Here is a 21,349-nt window from a genome sequence, read left to right as displayed (position 1 = left end):
GTGATAATACATCAGTTGTTTAGTCAGTTGTTGTAGATTTACTGTTGTGTGAAAAAGAAATTACACCCGCATTCATTTTCACAATTTTAAATATCAGGATATATTAAAAATACATCTGGACATCTTAGCAGCCTCTATCCATCAATCTTTAAAGGGTTATTAGTTATTTCCAAATAATTTGAAACTCATCATATTACAGTGAGAAAGTTTATTCCCAGGTGAAAAAAATATTCAAGACAGCTGCAAAGCTTCTCATGACTGGAAGTCCCAGAAAATCCCCCTTAGTGACTTTTTTTCTCGTGGCCACAAATAAGTATTTCGTGGGCACGTTATACTATTTCGACGGCACGAAGTAGTATTTTGTGGCCACAATTTATTTATTTTTTGGACCATGTCATCAGAGGGGCTATAAAAATGATCTTGTTTGAACAATAATCGCGATTTGTGGACAATACAAATAACGTGTACAGAGAATATAGAACATTTGTTGAGTGAGACAACAAAACGTAAACTCGTAGTTTGAATGTCTGAAACAATAAAAGCTCCACGTGTCAAAAGTTCATCTCCGCAACGTAACAACACAGAGAGACTGTATCCGACGTGGAGGGTCATTCTAATCACGTGAACTCATTTTAGCCGGAAGCTTAGTGTCAGGGCTGAACCACGTGATCAAAATCTAGGACAACTCATATAAGGTGTAGTCAGATCCTTGAACAACATTTATCGTTTTCTGACACAAAATTAGTACAGAAAAGCGGGTTGTACGGGTGGGCAGTTTTAAAGCCTACATTGCTCCGGTTGCTTGCGCAGAGGGTTGTCTATATCTCGGCTGTGGCACTGTAGCGGGTGTGAGCCCGCAGCAGCTGACGCTCTTGTCCGCACCTTAATCAACGTTTTGTTCTTGACACCAGACCAGGAAGTCAGATCGTGACGCCTACAAGCTAGCTGTTACCTTAAGCGATGACAGCAGAAAGGAATTCGAAAACAAGATACATGGTTGTAGTTTGATAGTAAACGACGCCGTTTAAGAGCCGGAAAGCTAAGCTGAAAGATTCTAACTCTCGCATTTGACCTGGTTTACATTCAAGTCTGCTATCTAGCTTGTTATTTAGCCACCTGGAAGGATTGACGCTCCCTAGTATTAGCAGCTAGTTACCGCTAGCGAGTCAGCGATGGCGGTGGGGCACAGAGTCTGCTTTGTGGCTGGATTTTTATTCATATTACTTCTGCCTGGGTGCGAAGCAAGAATACACAAGCTTACATTGACGGTAAGGCAACAAATTATGACAGCGCTAGCTCGGGAGCTAATGGCGTGTTGTTTTCCTCTGCTCCCGTCGAGCGTCTTACTACTCAATTCGTATGTTGTAATTAATTCTAATGGCAGAGGACAGTCCAAACATAATGTCGCGTTGGGTTTTGTTATGGGCGCACGAGAAAAGCTACCAAAGCTTCTTAAATCTGAGTCTTAGGAGACATGTTTACTGACTGAACCACAACAGCTGAGCTCTACTTGTTTGTTCTTACAACCAGAATGAAATTCGCCACACCATCGACCTCAACGACTTTGGCTTCTACGCTAACGGAACTCTGGATGTCTACCTGCATTCACTGCAAGTCCCGGAGACTTCAGTGGACTTCAGCAAGTACCCAGTAAGTCCGGTGTGTGTGTTTGGTTATATGCGGTGGTTCATTGACCTTTCTTTTCAACAGGTGGCATTGTGTTCTTCAAAACGATAGAATTGAATTACAAAAAGAAAGAAAATAATAATAATAATAATAATAATAATAATAAAAGCAGGAACAAATTCAAGCTAGAGGTAATGTTGTACCAGGCAGTACCGTTAGATGTACGGTTTTATATATTAATATGAAATGGCACATCTATTACAGATGTGCAATTCCATTTCTATTTATCATTTGTTTGCATAAAACCTTTAAATCTGAGGCCACATTTGAATACAACTATGTCAAAATGTTCTCCAGCCTCTCCATAAATGTAAATCCACATCTGTAATTCGGGACAGGTGCATCAACAGTTGTTTGACTTTGAATATGAAAAATAAAAATAAAAACAACTAGCAGTCCTGTAAAGACCCATGAAACTTATCATATGTGGTCAAACTAAAACAAAAGTTGAATGAAAAGAACATTTTCTTCATCTTTGTTACTAAGAATTTCACTCAAAATATGCCTTTTGGACAGAGACTCAAAATTAATGCGTGATTGGAAATGAAGGCTCTGAGTTTGCGTTACTTTATCTGTGGAATTTTTCAGTTTTTGTTAATAATTGTACAGCCTCTTGGGTTTTAATAAACAGGTTCACCGTAGCAGATCCATAATCAAACCCACAGTCGCTGTCCATTTTGTGTAAATGGACAGCAAATTATAATCATCAACAGGTTTAATTAATTAAAAAAATTTTTTTAACACTGAGGTTTTGAAGGGAAAAAATGTAACTATATGTTTGTTAACTGCTTGTTAAAGAATTAATATCTTGACTCGATTAGGCTGCAGACAGAGTTAATGAAGTATTTTTGGCCCAGCTAACATATTTGTGTTGTTATTTTGTGGATTCTCTATGTAATGTGGCAATATTTTCTTCTATTTTTGTATATTTTATACAGTGTGTAAAGTGTTTGTTAGGTTTACCTAAAAGATTAATTCTGTTCATCTGGATGTAGCGTTTTCACTGAGAAAACTGTTTCGTCACTCATCCAAGTGACTTCTTCAGTGTCAGCTGACTCCAGGTTTCCCCAACTTTATAAACAGTACATTTGCACAATGACTGAAACTAGCACCACTCATGAAGGCCAAAGATCAGTGGTTATGAGAATTTGCATATTCATTATCAGGAGACTGACCTCACAGCCCAGAACATCTTTTTAGCAAAGATTTCTATTTATCTTGGTACAGAAGCAAAAATAATGAATAGAAACAAAATAAACAGACAACAAAATTGGTCTCAGAACCATTTATCAGGCTAATAGTTCATTTAAAACAAAAGGATTCAATCTGACCTTTTTTCAAATTTTATTTATTTATTTTTCCCCAATGATTCATCAGACTGAAGGACTAATGAGCTAAAACATAAATGAAATCCATCCAGTTATTCACATTTCATTAGAACGGCCACTTCTCCTACAGTATTAATCAGGATTTAATCAAACCATCACGCAACGATCATCTAATGGGTCTTCACCTGAATTACTCAGCTGCAAGGTCTCAACAAAATGTGCTGTTTTGTGGGGAACAGCCTGTTAATTGTGACTATTCATGGGTCAGATGAGCTACTACGTCGCTGACATTTTTTGTTGTTTTTGTTTTTGTTGTTTTGTTTGTTTTGGGGTTTTTTTTTTTTTTTAAATATAGGGAAAAAACATACAATGAAAGTATGCATGAACATTGCCTTTAATAAGCCTCTCTTCCTAGACAGTTGTTGTTAAACATTCGAGTGCACTGTAAGCAGTGTGACCGCTGAAGTAATGTAGTGGAGTGCTCGAAACAACAGTGAGTCGGGCTAACCTGACACAAAAGTCATGAAGCAGCAGCAGTGAGCTCATCAACCTTTGGTCTTGTGTTTGCGATGGTGTCAAGTGTCATGTTTTAAGAGCTGATTTGACAGTAAAAACTTGCAGATTGAGTTAGTGTGATAAAATATGTGTTATAAAATAAATAGAGATTTGAATCAGCTGCTTTTAACCCTACTGATTAACGTAATCCCACTTTCTTAAGGTTGGGTTCAGCCTGTCCAGATCGCGTGTTAATGGAGTCTTGTCCTACACAGTAAGTACATCACCATAAATATTTCTGTCAGCATTGTACATCATTATTTTCAGACCTTTCAAAATCAGTTGTGCAATCATGTAGGACAAGGACGGCCTTTTGTTGAAATGCACTTATGAAAGTTTTGTTATTATGAATACAGGTGTTGAGTGAGTGTTTGTGTGACGTTTCCCCCTCTAGGCAGAGGATTTGAAGAAATGTCTGCTCACTCAAAATGCGACCAATGCCGAGCCTCTCATTCGTTTTCTCATTAATATCAAGAACCAAAGGTGTGGATGTTTCAGCACTAATATTCAAAAATGTTTGTTACAGTGCCGTCGGCAGCTCAGTGTGTGGAGGCTAACTGTATAATTTGTGTTTGTGTAGCGTCAGTGTGGATGCTGTGAATAAACAAGACAACATACTGATTGCGAAGGAAAGGGTTGAAGCAGATAAAGGTTAGTGTTGGCCACACAAATACCAAAATTTGGATTTTGCTTCCTTCAGTGGCATCATTTAAACAAAGTACACTTTAAATTTCTATCCCACCCCAAAAACAATTCTATTTAAAGTGTTCTATTAAAGGCTTGTCTTTATTTATTTTTTGATAAAGAGAAGAGTAACTCAGATGTATTCATCAAGGTTCTTCTGTTTTTGTGATAAAGGAGCAGGTCTTAAGAAGTGTTTGTTTATGGTATTTACATAATATGTCAAATGTAAGATAATTTCATAGTCTCTGATATATTTTACACAGTGTAAGGATTTTCATCAAATGCACTTGTAGCTCTTTCCCACTAGTACTTACTCTGCTCGACTCGACTCTGTTTTTATCATTTGCCATCACAGTCGAGTGTCAACCAATGTGCGTGGGATCTTCATAACAACGTGGCTGAAAGTGCTGTTACGTAATTTATATGTGGAACAAACGGCACAACAATGGCGGGCGTCGAAGCGATTTGTATAGCTACTATTCAGCGTGTGGCTTTTTGTCACAGTCTGGGACCACAGTGTTGATTTTTGTGAACAAGACGCTCTCACGACTCAAACACTGACATCACTGACTAACCAATCAGTGTTATGCAGTCTGTTAACATCATTTTTGGATCACCTCTGATTTGTGTGGAACTCCGGCTGAGTAGGCACTAAAAAAAGTACCTGGTACTACAAGCCTAAGCCGAGTCAAGTAGGTACTAGTGGAAAGAGGCATTGCTATTATACTGTCCTTTGTTTTCATTCGACTTTGCCTTTGTTTTTGTTTTCTTGATATGAAAGCATCCACCTGTGTATAGAATGCTCGGAATAAACTAAATTTCTACCTTTGTGCCTGGCATCTGCACTTGTGCTCTGTAGATCAGGAGAAAGTCAAACGTGATTCAGAACAACAATCAAAAAATCAGGATAAGTCAGCGGAGCACCAAGACAAACGGAGCGATGACAAGAAACCAGAGCAGGCTGTGCAGAACCCTGAAGCTGTTAACGTGACAGGGACATTCAATGTATGTTTTTCTTGTTTTTTGTTATTTTGGTCTATTTTTAGTTTGATTTTAATCCCAAAATTAATTTCTACGCTGTATTTCATTTTAGCTAAGCAGTCGCCACCATGTGACTTTAGATTTGGAAAAAAACGGCAGCATCTACAGCTTCAGTGTAAGAAAATCCTCCTTATCCAGTATGCTCAGGCATGTTTAAGGGCAGGATTGTCTCTGACAGGAAGTGTTTTCTCTTTCTCTCAACAGTTCCGCATACGGTTTGGCTCAGAGGCGGAGGGCCTGTACAGCTTGAAGTTCCACTACTGTCGAAACAGCGATCCGGGATTTAACGAGCCCTACTCGTTTGCAGTGAGTTGAGTATTTTTGAGTTTATAAAATGCACACTCACGTGCGTGTGTCTGCTTACCATGTTGCGTGCATCACAGGTTGAAGTGAGGGAGAAGAATCCCCATGGCTTCCTCTCTGCAGCGGAAATCCCTCTGCCTCGCCTTTATCTTTATATGGCTGGAGTTTTCTTCATTGCTGCTCTGGTCTGGGTGTACAATCTCATGAAGCACAGGTACACGGGCACAATGAAGTAATAGTGAACCACACTGTTTTGCAGGATTGGAAATTAAAAAAAAAAAAACACTTGCATAATCTGGGAAGCTCTTGCTACAAAGTGTATGATGGAAGAATACGGTTAGGGCCACTGGCTCATATGACCCCATACTAAAGTGAACACAGTTTGTAGTGTTTATTGTTATAATCACTCTAACATGAAGCATGACAATATTTGCTAATTGACACTAATTAGATCATTAAGCATAGGATCCTGTTCACACCTCAGTGGAAGACTGTGGCACAGTCACTGTTTTACAGTGGGTGTTGAGTAACTTCAAGTACTTCACACTCACTACAAGGAACTTTTAGTTTATAAAGTTTTAAAAAAAAAGACTTTGGCTTCTTTGACACATCATACTTGACAACGCAGCCCAAATACATTTTTTAAGAAGATATCTGAAGTATTTGCTCCAATCATGACAGTGAAAGAGCACTAGCTACCACTGGCCTTCCTCTAGATCCCACTAGTGCCCCGCAGGACTCTACAGACATGCCCATAGATGCTGCAGCCTTCCCACTAAAGGAACATAAAGCAGGTTTACAGTGAGTGATTTACTAAAACGTGTTGTCCTTTAGCCAACTTGGCAGCTATAGCTCTGGCAGAGTGTTCTGCTGTGGCTTACTGTTGCTCTGGAAGTGCTCATAGCCCAGAATATAAGGAAGAAAGAAGGAAAATTGAGTTACAGAATAAAAACATGCGACCCCATGAACTGCTGGATTTATTAAAGATGGCTGAAACGCTTTCTGTGCTGACATGGCTCGAGCTTAGCTAACAGGTTTGCATTCCCAAAAAAAAAGACAGACTAACAAAACTGAGCTGCAGAGGTCATACAGTATCCTGCCCCAAAGCATTTGCCCAACATTTTCAATTGCTTGACTAAAATTTACATCATAACTAATTATTTGGATGAACCTTAAGCAGTAGGAATAAAAGCAGTGTTCCTGCAGTGTTTAAACATCTCTCTTCTGTGCTTGTTTGCAGTTACAGTGTGTTCAAGATCCACTGGCTGATGGCAGCGCTAGCCTTCACAAAGTCCATGTCACTGGTTTTCCACAGTGTAAGTGCATCACCACCACAGCACAGTCTGAGTTTGAATCCTCTCATAAAAAGAGACTCACTGAATTCTGCCTCTGTCCCCGTCTCTCTCAGATCAACTATTACTTCATCAACACTAAGGGGCATCCTATTGAGGGCTGGGCCATCATGTATTATATAACACACCTGTAAGCAGAACCTCAGCAGAATCGGCGTCTTAGCCTAGGTTGTATTTGATTTGTATTACACACAAAAAATGTTTGTATCCTTCCCAGGCTAAAGGGGGCGCTCCTGTTCATCACACTGGCGCTGATTGGTACCGGCTGGGCTTTCGTGAAATACATCCTGTCCGACAAGGAGAAGAAGATCTTCATGATCGTCATTCCTCTGCAGGTGAGCAGCAAATCAAATGGTGTTTGGGTGATTTTTATGTGTATTTGCTTTGATGGCTCGCCGGTCGTGCTGCAGGTCCTGGCTAACGTCGCATACATCATCATCGAGTCTACAGAGGAGGGCTCCAGCGAGTACTACGTGTGGAAGGAGATCCTCTTTCTGGTGGACCTTATCTGCTGTGGAGCCATCCTTTTCCCTGTTGTGTGGTCAGTGTGATATCTGTTATTGAATTACATTTTAGTCCCAAATTAGTTTTGGGGGCTAGTGTTTAAAGTTACTAAGATTTCTGGGATAAGAGGATCAGTATGGGAAAGTGGAGCATGTTTGATAGAGTAGAACGCCCAGAATAATTCAACTTCATGAAAAAAATGAGAGGGGACCAAAAGCATTGCCGTCCAGCCCTGCCTACTTGATGAAACAGTCATGAAAATTTTCAGTTTGAAGTTATGAAACAAGAGATAAGTAGTTTCTTGTAATTCGAAATGAACTTTGTGTTACGTGGTGTATGCATGCAAGTTTGCCCCAAATAGCAGATTCATTGTATAACACGTCTCTGTCTTTAAAGGTCAATCCGTCACCTACAAGAGGCTTCTAGCACCGATGGCAAAGGTGAGTCCTGCTGCAACTACAGGGCTTTAATAGGTGGAGAGGTTTTGTTCTGTGTTTAACTTGGTGCATGTTTCTTTCAGCTGCCATGAATTTGGAGAAGCTCAAGCTCTTCCGCCATTATTATGTGATGGTAAGAAGGCCAGTATTTTGCTGTTGTTCTGTGACCCTCCATTCATCTGAACAATCGGACCAGTAATAGATTTACCAGTTACACTGAAAACTTGCCTCTGACAATGTTTTTTAGCAAAGCAAAATTAATCCTGAGGAAAAGGAAGATTTTAGTGTGATTGATATTTTTTTTTGTTTAACCGTGCAAATTTAAAGAGTTCTTACTGAAATGTTTTCTGTCATTTTAGATCGTGTGTTACATCTACTTTACAAGGATCATAGCCATTCTGCTCAAATTCACTATGCCTTTCCAGTGGCAGTGGTGCTATGAGGTAAGACGATGACGGTGCAGCTACAGCAGTTGTTTGAAAAAAGTCGAGGACGGTCTGTGCTCTCTGAATCAACAATGACTGGCAATACTTGCCTGATGTGAGCTGGTACAAATCTGCCAGCACATTACTTATTTAAAGCCCTTTATTAAAGAGCACTGTATTCCCCTCTGAGGCCTGATGGGATATTAGCGTTGCTTGAAGAATGTGAAACAGCGCATATGTTAAAAAGGCCCTGTGCTACTTATTTGTTTGCAAAGAAATTTTCCGGATGTTGTGGACAGTGTTAAGACACTTTCTCCTGTCTGTTATTAAACGCACTGTTTCTTCTTCAGTTTCTGGTGGAGGTGTCGACTCTCATCTTCTTTGTGTTGACGGGCTACAAGTTTCGCCCAGCATCCAATAACCCCTATCTCCAGCTTCCCCAGGACGAGGACGACGTCGAGAATGATGAAGTGTAAGCGTGACACGTCTGTATGAGCCCACACCTGGCATTTAAATAACTTATCCTGTTACTGAGTTCTTACCTGATTAATTTATACTTGGAGAAGTTATAGAAAGTAGCATGTCTTCAAAGTATGGTTGAAGTAGCCAAATCTCCGTATGAGTCTTTTATTGAGATTTGGTTTTTTGTCCTCATTAACACAAAGTGAAAACACTATGATATCGCATAGCATGTGTGCGGTGTGATCATAAATGAATATTGAAGAAAACATTACTTTATGAGTGATGGTGCTGAAAGAGCTGAAACTATTCTAGTGGTGCTGACTGTCTATTTAGTTCCATCACATAAGGAGGAGGCTCGTGTGGGTAATGTGTGGCTAAGCGTTTGTTTTTCTGTGATTTCCATAAGATTTAATAATTCCGACTGAACTAAGATGAAGGTTGAGAAAGTGTTTGCCATTAAAAGTGCTGCTGCTCTTCTGTTTGTGTCCAGAGTGACTGAGTCAGGTGCACTCGAGGGCATTTCCAAAGTCAAGAAGACGTCCAACGGACGCGATCGCCAGAAAGAGTCCACCTTGTGAGCAAGAAGCTGCATTTTTGGGAGCGGCCAACTAAACATCCCGAGGCCAGCTGACAGAAAGGGGTACACACACACACGGACCAAGGCTCCCCACTTCCAGTGACAGCTCTCCCATTGAAACTCTTTCTGTGGTTGCAGTGGTTGTGCCCACTGTCTGGCTATGCAAAAAAAAAAAAAAAAAGAAACGGACTAACTTATTGGACGCTCTCTGTTTCCCTTAAATGCTCCACCTAAAAACTGGGAGGTACTGAGATACAACCACATGGACGGGTGGAGATATGAAAAGGAGCTCTGATGTTCTGTATGTTTCATTTCTCTCTCCCCCTCCAAAGATAATTTTTTAGACACTTGCTTTTGAGTGTGTTTATAGCAGCTATTTAAAACGGTACTTCTGCGAGCCTCTTAGCTGTAACTATTCCTGTGCAGAGTGTGTTTAGTGTGTGAGTGAAAGTGAGACGACACAGGATTTGGCTACCCCCGCCTCCCCACCCCAGTGACAATAGCCCATACTCAGGTGAAAGGCTAATCAGTATATTTCAAATTTAAGCATCCGTCTCGTGTTTCATTCCCATTGTTCACGGGTCATAAAAATCCCACTTTATCACCACACAGTACCGTAGGTTTTTTTTTTTCCTCTTACATGTATGATTTGTATATTGAAATATATGGTTAACAAGAAGTTGTATATTTCAATATAGATTGACTTATTACATATTGAAATGTTATATTTCAGTATTATTGTTGATGTTGGAGACTTAAGCGTTCCTCCCAGCCCGTCACTCGGACTGCTGCTGTAATTTAGTGCTTTAGTGGTTTGAGGACAACTCCAGTACACCTCTGTGAATACAACCAATATGGTGACATGTGAAGATGTAGGCAGATGAACAGTTTTTTTTTTCTCTAAAATAAGCAGAGAAGTTTGCCCTCTGCGTTTTCAATGACGGCCTTGTTCTTTACAACCCCTCCCCCCCCATCTCTCGTTTGGCATTGCTGTGCCAACTGGGCAGAGAAGTGACCTAACTGATCATTTTTGAATTTGCCTGCTTTTGGTTTTACCTTTCTGCTCTTGATGTGAAGCTTATTTTATGAATTATTGGTTTGATATTAGGTTTTGAAAAGATCAGCAATGTGTGTGCAGCCAAACTGGGTGGATGGCCATTTGTAAATAAGACTGCTGACACAAAAGGAGGCACTTAACACTTTGCTGAGCAGTGCAGAGAGGCTTTGTGGAGCGCTTTAGACAGTTCGGGTTCAATCAGATTTTTTTTCCTCTTTTTGGATAGACAAACAGGTGTGGCGATGAGGAAAGACTACTGAGATTTTACTCCAATCACTCGGTGCAGGGATGACCCCAGTACCTTGGAGGGAAGGATTTAGCAGTGGGTGAAGTTCACTTTAGTTTCAGTGAAAACATTTTTTTAATTGTTACAGAGAGCTGTTTGGTGTCTGTATCAGCTGTCACAATAAAGTTCTGCAAAGTTCTCCGATTACACTGTTATGTACATGTCATTTTTGGGGTTTTAAACTGCATAGCTTGCACTAAAATAATCAAGATGGGAAAAGAATTGTGCTCCAAGCATGAAGAAAAGTGGGGAACCTGCAGAAGGAGTCACATTTGCCCCGAGCTTTGGCTCCTCCTGTGCCTGGTAAAGGGGCACCGACTTGACAGAGCTCCTTCAGAGGCCCACACATTCAGCTGCTGTCTGCACACACACAGTAGTACTCTGCATGAGTCAGCTGATTGTGATGCTTACAACATGTTGAGGGTCTGACCTGCTGTTTCTTCATTTACATGATATGTAAAGTAACTACTGAGCAGGTTTTGCATGACAGCCGCCAAACCTTTCCTGCCCATCTGTTTATTTAAATTACATCTGCCTCAACGTTAAAGGTGATTTATGGTACTCTCGTGCTTCACATCATGTAGTTCTTTAAGTACAGTGACTTCATGTTCAAGAAAAAAGTTTGAGATTATCTGAGCTTTGTGACATTTTGTATTATCCTGCTGGAAACAGCAATCAGAAGATGCATACCATCTGGTCAGAAAGGTATTGACCTGGTCAGCAACAGTACTCAGGTAGGCTGTGGTGTTTAACTGATGCTCAGTTGCCACCAAGGGGTCCAAAGAGTTCAATGCTTTGGACTTTCAGCAGGTCATCTTGACGATGCTTTCATGCCTAAATGCACCTAAATGCTTGAAAATGTAAGGGAACTCTTTGAAAACACATTAGATCTCAATGAAGGCGAAAAATCAATGCAAGTTAGGAATACCTTCTTTTTCTTAACCCTTTACAGCCGATCGGAGCGGGCACGCTCTGTTTTGCGTAACTATTTTTAAATCCCGGTAGCTCTGCAACCACGTAAGCTAGCGCAATAATTTTTTTTGCATATGAAACTGGAGGAGTTGTACTTACATCTTATGCCATCAGCTTGTCCTAGGTCACAGTTTCCTTCCACATATAGCTTTGCAAAAACTGCATAAAAATCACTTGCAGCAACAAAAACATGATATTCCAGAAACACGCTTCGCCGATCCATCAGCTGTTTGTAACACTTCCTACGTCCATCAGCCCGAACTATCACATGACCGCATGACCTACCCGAAACCGGAAGTGACGTCATTTTGCGGAAATGTAGTTTTTTACGATCGGGGCCTTATGAGCTTGTGTTTTACTTGTTATGTGTTTTAAAAAGTTATGTTTGACTTTATGACTTTCTGTGTCGTTTCTGGGATGCTTAAGACTCCTATTGCACTGCTGGAAATAGTTTATTTTGATGCATATGCTGTTATTTTGCAAATTTGCACTATAATATTTATTTTCGTTTTTCCTGCAGTATATAAAAATTGGTGTATTTCAAAAATAAAACTATGAAGACACTCAAAATAAATTTCCTGTGGTGGGAAACTAGTTTGTGTAACTTTTTTGTATTTACAGTTTTGAGGGATAAGCCTCTTAAATTTCTCTAACTAGAAATATATGTTAAAAAAACAAAAACGATTTTCAATTTTTTTGTAGTTTATTGCACTTTTTTGCAATTTATGTAATTACTATGCACCTAATGCAGACATATTATTAAAGTTTGGGCTATAATGGTTGTATTGATGTATAGCAACTTGAAATGCTCCCAAAAATGGCTCCACAGCATGTAAAAATATAATATAAGCTCTGGCGAACTTGGTTCTATGGTAGGTCTTAAAGGGTTAACTTAGTAACATTTTTGCCCTTAAGAGCAAAATTAGATAGAACTAAACACTGGTTAAACACCAGACCCTGCTCTCTGACTTCCTCCTGAGGTTCATTCGAAGAGTTCCTGCAGTGGGAAATTACCTAAGTTAAGCAGATTTCTTGGGCAAAGTTGCAAAAATGAACCCATCCATGTAAAACAAACTAGTTAATAATGTAAATGTAAACTAGTACGCTATTTTATAAATGAAGCAACCCAAGGAATTATATCACCTTCAGCTTACTATGCACACACAATTACATTTTTTTTTTAAGCAGCAACATTTTGTACAGCAAGAATGGCAGTCATTTAATGTGGAGCAGCACACTCTGGGAGCAGTGGGCCGGACCAGTCAAACGCCCTTTCTGTCAGTGTAAAGATGTCCTGTTTATTTTTTTTGTTACTGTTGGCCTAATGTTTAAAAATATATAGTGTAAATTGAAAAAAACAAACACTATAAGCACTGTTTCCTGTCATTGTCAATGGGGGATGTGTCCATCTGTAGGCAAAGCTGTAAAGCTAATGTGAATAAAGTTAAAAGTACAAAATCTAGCATGCCAGTGTATATATTTTCCAAAAGCCGAGTGGGCCGGATTGGAGTCTTTGCCGGAAGATTCTGGGCCCCGGGCCTTAAGTTTGTCACCCTTGCTGTAGAGCAGTATACATGTGGGATCTCCATCCTTACTTTAACCCTTGCTTGCACAGCAGGCAGTGATTCATTACTAATGGAAAATTTCGAAGCGGAAAAAACCCCAGAAACGGGATACAGTTGGCAGTCTCGAGGCTGCTCCGCCCCTCCGTTCTGCGAGCTGCAGGCAGACGCCGGTGCTCACTGCAGTCACTCCGCAGTGCATCCAGCATCAGACTGCAGTCTCCTCACACCGCGCCTCCCTGCGCTCCCCTGGCAGGTGGACACTTATAGAAGCACGCGGGGTCGCGACCATGTAAGTATCATCTCGAGTATCTTCTAGTTTAAGAAACCGTTCGGTGATGGTGATGTTTGTGATAGTAGTTGACTGTTATTTTGCAGGAGTTTTTGCGGCGTTGCGCACAGGTAAAGTTGATTTGTTTGCGTCATCGTTTATCGGCTGCAGGAAAATGCATTTCAAGCTGCTCTAATACATCAGTGTTAATAATAATAATAAACAATGAAGATCACCGATGAGCTCATTTGGATACAGTCCGCCCGGTTACTACATCACCTGTATCTGTGAAACGCCCTTCCTCTTTAACGCCTTTTTTGTAAAGTTGGAATAAAATTAGGATCTGAACAGGTTGTGATCACAGCGGGATGCGATGAGCTGCCGATCCCGGTTCTTCCTTGACCTCGAAATGCCTTTGGATTGATTTAGAAAAGACCCAGCCTGATGATGCAGCAGATTCCTTCGCTCTCTCCCTGTTTGCGTCGCACTGAGGCAGGAAAACGTGTCCTGTTTCACCTCCGCAGTGCAAACACGCCGGGATGCAGCACAGCAGGCCAACTCCGATTTCTGCAGTCTAGCACCTTTAAAAAAAAAAAAAAAAAAAAATCTGTCGTTATCATTGTCTTTCATTTTAGAACAGCAGTCCTTTGATTATTTAGAGAAACTGTAGAGTTATTTTACCCACACAACATCCTTTCGCTACAAAATCATTAATGCTGTTTCTTTCTTCATCACTCTTTTAACTTGTACACAGACAGTTCTCTTAGTTGTTTCCCATCAAATGATTCTTTGATACTCATGAGACTTTTTCCTCTTTGTTATGTAAATCATTTGCAAACATCATTGCCTTGTGTGTCCTCCCACAGGGCTTTCATCTCAATCTTTGCTATTCTGGCCCTTGTGGTCTCAGCTGAAGGCAGTGTTGGGTAGGTGGAACGCTTCGTGCAGATTGCATTACAAACCTATGATGGCACTGAAATGTTCCGGTTTCAGTTCCACGCTATGATTTTCAAACATGGCTTTAAAGTGGAGGTTTGTGTCCTCTCAAGGAGGAAACTTTATTCTTTTATCAGTTATTTACAAGTTTCTGACCACTTATAAAATGTGTTCAATGTGCTGCCCATTGTGTTGGATTGTCAATGCAACCTTCTTCTCCCACTCTGCACACACTGATAGCAACACCGCAGGAGAAATGCCAGCACAGGCATCCAGTATCCGTAGTTTCAGGTGCTGCACATCTTCACACCGTAGACAATTGCCTTCAGATGACCCCAAAGATAAAAGTCTAAGGGGGTCAGATCAGGAGACCTTAGGGGCCATTCAACTGGCCCACGACGACCAGTCCACTTTCCAGGAAACTGTTCATCTAGGAATGCTTGGACCTGGCACCCATAATGTGGTGGTGCACCATCCTGCTGGAAAAACTCAGGGAACGTGCCAGCTTCAGTGCATAAAGAGGGAAACACATCATCATGTAGCAATTTCAAATATCCAGTGGCCTTGAGGTTTCCATTGATGAAGAATGGACCCACTATCGTTGTACCCCATATACCACACCAAACCATCACTTCTGTTGTTCTAACAGTTTTGGAGGGATCCATCCAATGTGGGTTAGTGTCAGACCAATAGCGGTGGTTTTGTTGGTTAACTTCACCATTCACATAAAAGTTTGCCTCATCACTGAACAAAATCTTCTGCATGAACTGAGGGTCAGCCTCGCTGAGATGCGGCAGTAGCTGGAGTTTGTAAGGGTGCCATTTGTGAGTAGCTAATATCCGCTGAAGGGATGTTCGACTAATGCCACTCTCCAGTGACATGCGGCGAGTGCTACGCTGTGGGCTCTTGCTGAATGAAGCTAGGACAGCCACTGATGTTTCTTCATTAGTGACAGTTTTCTTGCTTCCACATTTTGGCAAATCCAACACTGAACCAGTTTCACGAAACTTAGCAAGCAGTTTGCTAACTGTAGCATGGGAGATGGGTGGTCTCGTAGGGTGTCTTGCATTGAAATCTGCTGCAATGACCCGGTTACTGCGTTCACCAGATATCAACACAATTTCGATCCGCTCCTCACGTGTTAACCTGTTCGACATGTCAATGGCTGTGAACAAAGAGAAACTTGTAAATAACTCATGAAAGAATAACGTTACGTTGAAACCAAGCACACCATTGTTTTTCTTGTGACATTACCAATAAGTTTGATGTGTCACATGGCCCTCTTCCTATTGAAAAAACAAAAGTTGTATCCAAGATGGCCGACTTCCAAATGGCCACCATGGTCACCACCCACCTTGAGGAGTTTGCCCCCTCACATATACTAATGTGCCACAAACAGGACTTTAATATTACCAACCATTCCAATGTTATTATGGTGTATCCATATAAATGGCCCACCCTGTACATTGAATGTTTATGGAGCTTCATAGTAGGCACAAGTCAGCTGAATTCATCCCCAGTTTCTTTATGAACCTGACTTTTTCTGACCACGTAGCGCTGCTGGACAATTAATGTAATTTATCAGTGTTCTTGTTGCAGACCCAGTACCAACAGCAGCTACTGCACAGAGTCAAAGGAATGTCTGGAATATGAGCTGATCTGCAAAACGGATGAATATGAAGTGAGTGAAAGCTCTCAGCAGACAGCAGTGCAACACGCGTTTCCGACTCGTCAAGCTCGTATTTCTCACATACCGTGTGCTTATGCGCGTTCGTGTCCAGGTGCGGCACTACAGCCCCACTCGCTGGGTGTCAACAGATGCTGAAGCCTATTTCATGGGAGTGGGTGCGGCCATGGCTTTCAGGAGACTCTTCCAGTATATTACCGGAAGCAACGAAGGAGGTAAGAAGTCGATATACAGGAGGTCAAATTGAGCTTTGATGAAGTGCATCAATGTTTGGAATGATGATGACGGTGGTCATTCAGGTGTCCAGATGGACATGACCGCTCCTGTCCTGGTCAAGATCCCAGAGAAGACCAAGATGTGGGAGCCTGCTATCTACACGCTCAACTTCCCACTGCCGTCAGCCTATCAGGACAACCCTCCAGCACCCACTAATGACAAGGTAAGCCCTCGAATTGCCCTTGCCTCTACTGAGGTCAAACGCTGTTTATCCTGCCGGTAACTGTGTAATTCAATCAGTGATTTTCAGCTTTCAGATCAATAGAGATCATTGACGAGTGCGCGGTACTTAGTGCGGCTGGCCCTGCTGCTGCTCTCACTCAGCAGAATAGAAATGCATAGTGCTGAGTCAGCAAGGCGCCAGTGCTCTCTGTGTTTTCTGATTCTTAACAGACGAATCAGCCAATCACATGGCAGGAACTCATGCGTGTAAGCATGTAGAGATGGCATCCGAATTTAAGTGAGCCAGACTACTTCAAGCTGACAGGAAGGCAACAGTAACTTAAATAACCGCTTGTTACAATCAAGGTTTTCAGAAGAGCATCTCTGAATGTACGTCACACTGAATCTTGAAGCAGATGCGCTATAGCAACACAAGACCACACCTGAAGTGCCATTCCTGTCAGCTAACAAATGGACACTCATCTGATCTCTGATCTGATGAGTCTCCATTTCTGCTGTAACATTCAGATGTTTGTTGTAAAAAAACACGAACACATGGATCCATCCCCCCCTGTGTCAGTGGTTTAGGGTGGTGGTTATGTGTGGGGGATACTTCTGTGCTGGAAAGAATTGGGGCGCAGTATAAGCAAGGTGTACCTACTAAGGCTTCCAGGTAGTGTGTGTATAACGTTACAATGATCAACACACTTGTTTCAAGCAGTTTATTTTTAAACTATCGACTCTGTGTGCTGTCAGTGACAGCAGATGGTCGTCTTAGTTCCACAGCTCTTGAGGACACGGGAGGCTTTTTAAGGCCCAGTGTAACAATTATTTTGAACAGTGTATCGTGCAAAATTTCTCTAGTTGATCCCACAAATAAAAGGATCAAATTGTATATAAGTGTAAGAGTTTCTATTATATATCTAAAGCTACTCTGCTGCCCTTCCACTTTGTTTTCCACATGTATTTCACTGTGCTGGATTCTTCTCTGCATCCATCGCACAGCTGTATTTCACTGAGATGCCAGAGATGGACGTGTACGTGAGGAGTTACGGAGGCTGGATGCTGTCGGTCACCTCCAGACTTCACGCCCACCTGCTGACCAAAGAGCTAACCAGAGTTCGAGCTTTGTACAACCACAGCTATCACTACGGAGTCGGCTACGACAGGTGCTACGCATGTCTCATTTCTAATTTTCTTTGAGGGAATCGCTCATGACTGTGTCATCATGTGGTTCTTTTTGCTCTAGTCCATGTTGTGCACTCATTAAACAGTATTATCTGGACTTGTACTGCTGCACAAGGCATCGTCGCCTACTTCCAACTTTTATGTTCATGTCTCTTCTTCGTTTCTTGTGCGTAGCCCCTTGAAGCTGTTGAACAGGCACAACGAGGTGTGGTACGTGGCCGAGGGCGAGCCAGTTTGCTCAGATCCACACGAGCCGACACCTGCGCACACACCCCGTCCGACTCCCACCAACTCGCCCACAGACTTCCCCTTCGAGCCTCTCCCAGACAGCCTCTCTGATTCCCCCTCACTCACTCCCTCCGACCTGTCCTCAAACACCACGTCCAACTCCACCTCACAGATGCCCTCTGACACACCCACTCTGTCCCCATCAAACACTCCACCCAGTTCTCCATCTGATCTGCCTGCTCAAGCTGCATTCAGCAATCCCCAAACGTCCACCCAGAACCTGCTGGAACCGGCATCCAACTCCTCCGATCCCACCTCTGTGAGCCCGTCGCTGGAGCCCCAGTCTGGCACCACTCTGTCGAACAGCGTGGCTACCAGCCCCGAGGAGACACCGGCCGACACTGAGCCTGTGGTCGAGCCAAACGATGCTCATTAGCAGCAGTCAGATGTGATTCAAGCAGCTTTTCCAGATATATTTCTATGTAATCTAAACAGAAAGCAAACAGTGGAGGTGCTTGAGTCTGCGTGTGACAGACGGACCTGCTGTTCCTCTCCTTTTCCTCCTTTTCTCACTATACCCCTACTTATGGCACCGAGTGTTTAACTGTGTGTTCTATCGCAGCTTTGCACCTGCAGCTTCTCGAATCACTGATCACGTGCACTTCCACTTTGTCATTCCAATCTTATCCCACCGCTCCAGCGTAGATTTAAGTGAAATCTATGTATTAGTTAGAAGGTTAGTAATCTGAGTTATTGTGCTGGTTGATAGATGAAATGCTGGAACGAGTTCATGCGTTCAACTTCTTCATCACTTTCGTGATGTATGTGGCAACATATTCATTTTGCATTTTCATTGGGATCTTTCTTGCAATCTTAGACACTAACTAATAATACAAACAGCTCCCAGATTATGACTTTGTATTTCACTTTTCTTTCCAGTATGTTGGCCCAGAAGAACCCCCAAAACTGCAGCCATATGATTTGTCAGCTCCAAACTTAGATCTGTGCAATCAAATATTTACCAAAAATACCTTTCCTTTGCAATACATTTAACCAGTATGTTATGGGAATTTATAGAGTAATCAAATTTCAACATTTATACCTGAACAGTATGATTGTTGAAAGTAAAACTGGACTCCTTGGCTCTGGCCTTTAGTTTTTCGATTAATGTTTCAAAACCTTTAAAATTACTTTCCCTGCTAAACTTGACCAAAAATAAGAAATGTTTTGTATGTTCTGTTACTTTAAAGTGGTCAGAAGTGTTTCTCACCACTAGGGGTTGCTGTAGAGCAGTGCTACGTCTCAAACTCTCTGAGCAATCTTGGTTCTGACAAGGTGGAACTACTGAAGTGGCCAGTTAGTGTATTTCTGGTAATCTCTATACATGTCCATATAGTACATGGTACTGTAAGCAAGGGTGATACAACAAGAGTGGTAACGGCTAATAATAATAATATGCCACATCTTTATCAGTAAAGAAGAAAGTCACTATCATTATGTTAACGTAAGCAGCTATTTAGCTTTGTGTGTGTTTTAGGGAGTAGGAGATCAGTGTTTCAGCCATCAAGGATGTAAACGTCTTGGTAAGAAATACTGAAAGTTAAAACTGTGTTTATCTGTAAAGGAAATTGTTATATTTAATGTAATTTAGCACTGTGTAGAAATTAAGAAGTTCAGTCTGCCCTCATGTAAAATCTTGATTAGTCATATTTTCTCTAGAAAATCACTCCACAACCACGTTGCTGTAGCCATGTCTGTGTGGGTTCTCTCTGTTTAGCTTTTAGCCCAGCAGTGGCACTGCTTTGCAAACTGTCTGCTTAAGTGTGACCTACAGTTTCAACCAACTGCAGTAAGACTGCTCCAAAGATCTCAAAGAATCCCAGTTGATCAAACCAACGCAATAAAATTGACATGTTAATGAATTACATCCTCTATTGATGCATCTCCGAGCTACGTGCTGTATATATACACAATATATATACATTCTGTTTCTGATGAAGATGCAATAAAATAAACATGAACTCATGTTGGACTCATTTTGTTGCTGATGGTCTGGACTCCACTGACTAAAATGTTCAATTTTCCTTTTATTCATTTGTCAGTGAGCACAACTGAAGGGGAATCGACCCAAATGGTCTCCCACATGTATTCTGGTTCTGTTCACATGGAACGGCATCTCCCTTGCAACCAGGAGAAATGGATCAAAACCTATAAAAAAGCAAGGCTGGAGCGCACCTGCAGCCCTGTAGCAACTTTGTCAATATTTGTGGAGGAAAATAAGCAGTGAATGAGAATTTTATGAATGAATGAGAATAGTATTATATCGTTAGCAATGTATTGTGATAATATCATATCATGGGGTGTTTGGTGATTCCCACGTCAAAGCCAAGCACTGAGGTTGGCAACCTGCGGCTCACGAGCCACTGTACCGTAACCGTAAGCCTATTTATACATTTACTATGTATCATTAATACATGTACATTAATCTATCCTGTCCTAATTACATGTAACATCCTTGTTACCCGAGATTGCTGCTCTTTTTCTCCCTTCATTTGGAAGGAGCCACAACAGCGCTTTTGAAGCTGAAGGTTGCTAATGGCTGGCCTAGCCAATAGCGAGGCTCTAAAAGAGCCAATAAGCGACTTTAGGTCAGTTATATGAAATGATCTTGTCTTCTCAGTAAGATGAGGTCACATGCTGTAAGTGTGAGAAACGACAACAATGAAAAGTTTGATCAGTGGAGTTTAATCCAGTTTGTTATTTCATACATGTATGCTGGTTTGAAAGAGACCAGTTTCACTGTGTGCACTCAACCAAGAGCAGAGAACCGTTTCAGTAACATTCAGTCCATTCTGACTTCACCTTAACAAATGCTTTTGAATCCCTAATGAATCTTTTTAGGTGTTTTGGTGCTTAAACATACTGCCCTGTGACATTCATCAACTGTATAGAGATTTTCCTTTTTTGCTGCAATGGGAAGTTTCTACTGCAGAAGGTGTGTCATTATAATGAAATGACTGCTGGCCATCTTTGAATATGACAGACCACGTGTGGTGTAAAACCAGCAAAAGGTAATTCACTTGTCCTTCTCATAAAACAAGACACGAGTTCCTTCTTTAATATTATGAACAGCAGGTAAATATTTAAAGCAACGGTGTCATCTTGCAAATAGTGCGTTTCACTGTTGTTTCTTTGCTATGTAGCAAAATTGCTCTGCTATGTTCATTCTCGCAGTGTTCAATCGTTTCCCTGAGTCACTGACCAGGTTTCTGTCTTCTAATGTCCATGTAATTGTGTTAACTATGGAGGGACAAGGAAAATGAAGTGTGGTGTGGTCTGGCCACCGGCCTTACACTTGTTTTATTTTATT

General features: G+C 41.4%; 2 protein-coding genes across 2 annotated transcripts; both read left to right on the top strand.

Annotated features, from left to right (window-relative positions):
- The first annotated feature begins 927 nt into the window (after window positions 1-927).
- gpr108 (G protein-coupled receptor 108) lies at window positions 928-9,539 on the top strand. The gene is made up of 18 exons (XM_085356798.1): window positions 928-1,268; window positions 1,531-1,650; window positions 3,733-3,783; window positions 3,964-4,052; window positions 4,150-4,220; window positions 5,113-5,258; window positions 5,347-5,409; window positions 5,499-5,600; window positions 5,678-5,811; window positions 6,838-6,913; window positions 7,006-7,079; window positions 7,167-7,284; window positions 7,360-7,490; window positions 7,850-7,893; window positions 7,974-8,023; window positions 8,250-8,333; window positions 8,666-8,787; window positions 9,268-9,539. The coding sequence occupies exons 1-18, from the start codon at window positions 1,173-1,175 to the stop codon at window positions 9,353-9,355; spliced, it is 1,659 nt and encodes a 552-aa protein (XP_085212924.1). The 5' UTR covers window positions 928-1,172; the 3' UTR covers window positions 9,356-9,539.
- Window positions 9,540-10,932: 1,393 nt separating this feature from the next.
- On the top strand, window positions 10,933-18,415 carry soul5l (heme-binding protein soul5, like). Its single transcript, XM_085356552.1, has 7 exons — window positions 10,933-11,000; window positions 14,369-14,428; window positions 16,038-16,119; window positions 16,220-16,340; window positions 16,425-16,564; window positions 17,569-17,732; window positions 17,926-18,415. Exons 1-7 carry the CDS (start codon window positions 10,933-10,935, stop codon window positions 18,413-18,415), a joined length of 1,125 nt encoding a protein of 374 aa, XP_085212678.1.
- The last annotated feature ends 2,934 nt before the right edge of the window (window positions 18,416-21,349 follow it).

Source organism: Diplotaxodon limnothrissa, linkage group LG6, assembly GCF_057381915.1.
Source record: "Diplotaxodon limnothrissa isolate DT_005_m linkage group LG6, D_limnothrissa_male_GT1.1, whole genome shotgun sequence".
Lineage (NCBI taxonomy): Eukaryota > Metazoa > Chordata > Actinopteri > Cichliformes > Cichlidae > Diplotaxodon > Diplotaxodon limnothrissa.
Note: the sequence above shows the minus strand (reverse complement) of the source record. Positions and strands in the feature narration are given on the sequence as shown.